Source organism: Hakea prostrata, chromosome 9 (genome assembly GCF_041222555.1).
Source record: "Hakea prostrata isolate BN-2017 chromosome 9, UWA_Hpros_2, whole genome shotgun sequence".
In the NCBI taxonomy this organism is placed as follows: Eukaryota; Viridiplantae; Streptophyta; class Magnoliopsida; order Proteales; family Proteaceae; genus Hakea; species Hakea prostrata.
In genome coordinates this window covers 61,297,617-61,299,538 of record NC_142608.1, presented here as the reverse complement: position 1 = coordinate 61,299,538, position 1,922 = coordinate 61,297,617, and the positions used below count along the sequence as shown (strand labels likewise).

Genomic DNA, 1,922 nt, shown 5'->3' with positions numbered 1-1,922 from the left:
AGGACATAAATGAATACATTAAGGGATTGAAGCCCATGTGGAATCATTATGGAGTGATTCTGATGGCTGATGGTTGGACTTGGCCCACTAGACAGTCCATCATCAATTTCATGTTGAATTGTGATGGGAGGACAGTGTTCCTCAAGTCAGTAGATGCATCCCGGTGAGAAGAAGGATGCAAAATACATTTACAAATTACTGAAGCAAGTGGTGAAGGAGGTTGGAGTGGAAAATGTAGTTCAAATTGTGATTGATAATGGCTCCAACTACAAGAAAGCTGGGTTGAAGATGCAAGAGAACTCCAGGTATCTAAAGTCTAAACATATAGTATTAATTTTCATTTGTAAATACATATATTTACATTACACATATACATGTACACTTTATAACTTTGTATTGATGGCTTGATGCCTTGATGGATGGACAGATATAGGCTCTTTTGGACTCCTTGTGCTGCTCACTGCATTGACTTAATGTTGAAGGAGATTGGAAAGGCCAAGCTTGTGAAGAATACGGTGGACCAAGCTCGACATGTTAGCACCTTCATATATAACCACACCTATGCATTAAGGATGATGAGGGACAAGTGTCAAGGTGAGTTAGTGAGGCTAGGCATAACCAGATTTGCTACTAATTGGATAGCACTGCAGAGCTTTGAGAGTAGGAAGACTGGCCTTAGGAGTATGTTTGCATCAGAGGAGTGGTTTAACTGGGAGGGTTCTTCATCAGTGGGAGGAAGGAGAGCTCAGTTGACTATCCTTGATGAGAGTTTCTGGCACAATGTGAGGATAGTAGTGAAGATGCTTGAGCCTGTGGTGAATGTGTTGAGGATGGTAGATCAGCAAAGAAAACCTACTCTAGCACACATATTTGCTGCAGTAGATAGGATGAAGCAGCAAGTTGCTCAGGTCCACCTACGCGGCAACAAGAAAGTCCTTCAAATCATCAACAGTAGATGGGAGTCTATGTTGCAGCATCCACTTCATAAGGCTGGTGAGTTGTTAAGTTGTTAAGTACTTAAGTGACTTAAGAATTTAATTTAATTTTCATTATGTTATCACACTATTAAGGCTTAAGCATTAACTATTCCCTTTTATGAGTTATGACATACTTTTTCTTACACAACATACTATTTAAATCCCAAGTACCATTACAAGGACAATCTTGGGATGAGGCAAGATTTGATGGATGCTGTCCAAACTGTAGTGGAGAAGTTCGAACCGGATACAGCTAAACAAGCAGTCATCCTTATGGAGGTGAGATAGTGATTAAAATCATTTGATATTCACAATTCGTAGTTTTATACTAAGTCATTAACCTAGTAACTACTAACTAGTTATTGTTTTTTCTCTTTATACATTAGATAAAGGCTTTTAGGGATGCCACTGGGAGCTTCGGTCGTGCTGTGGCCGTATCGGGAATGGAAACCGCCCCTACGGGTAAGTTCATTCATTTATTTCATTATACATTTAATTATTATATATTCTATGTTTAATTTAGTTATTTAAGTATTAAAATGACTTGGAGTCTATGTTTGTTGCAGCTGAGTGGTGGTTGCAATTTGGACGTGATTCACACAACTTAAGTAGGATTGCAAGCAAAGTGCTCTCCCAAACATGTTCTGCCACTGGTTGTGAGCGAAATTGGAGCACCTTCAGCCTCATTCACTCGAAGAGGCGCAACCGATTGAGTCTGAAGCGTCTAGAGGACCTTGTCTACCTACACTATAATATGAGACTGAGAGAGGATCATATTAGATAGGGGATGGACAGAGAGAGCACCAATATCGAGTTGGCCGACATATTTGAGATGGATGATGATGATAACCTAGTAGTTGACTGGATCAGGGATAGTGGAGACGGATTGCTGGATGAGGATGGAGGTCTTCCCAATAGTCAGATTGCAGAGGAGATGGGGGCTGA

General features: G+C 40.4%; 1 protein-coding gene across 1 annotated transcript; it reads left to right on the top strand.

The window, feature by feature from the left end:
* Positions 1-1,922, top strand: LOC149005989 (uncharacterized). Its single transcript, XM_089168371.1, has 3 exons — positions 1-1,256; positions 1,364-1,439; positions 1,544-1,922. Exons 1-3 carry the CDS (start codon positions 1,170-1,172, stop codon positions 1,759-1,761), a joined length of 381 nt encoding a protein of 126 aa, XP_089024497.1. The 5' UTR covers positions 1-1,169; the 3' UTR covers positions 1,762-1,922.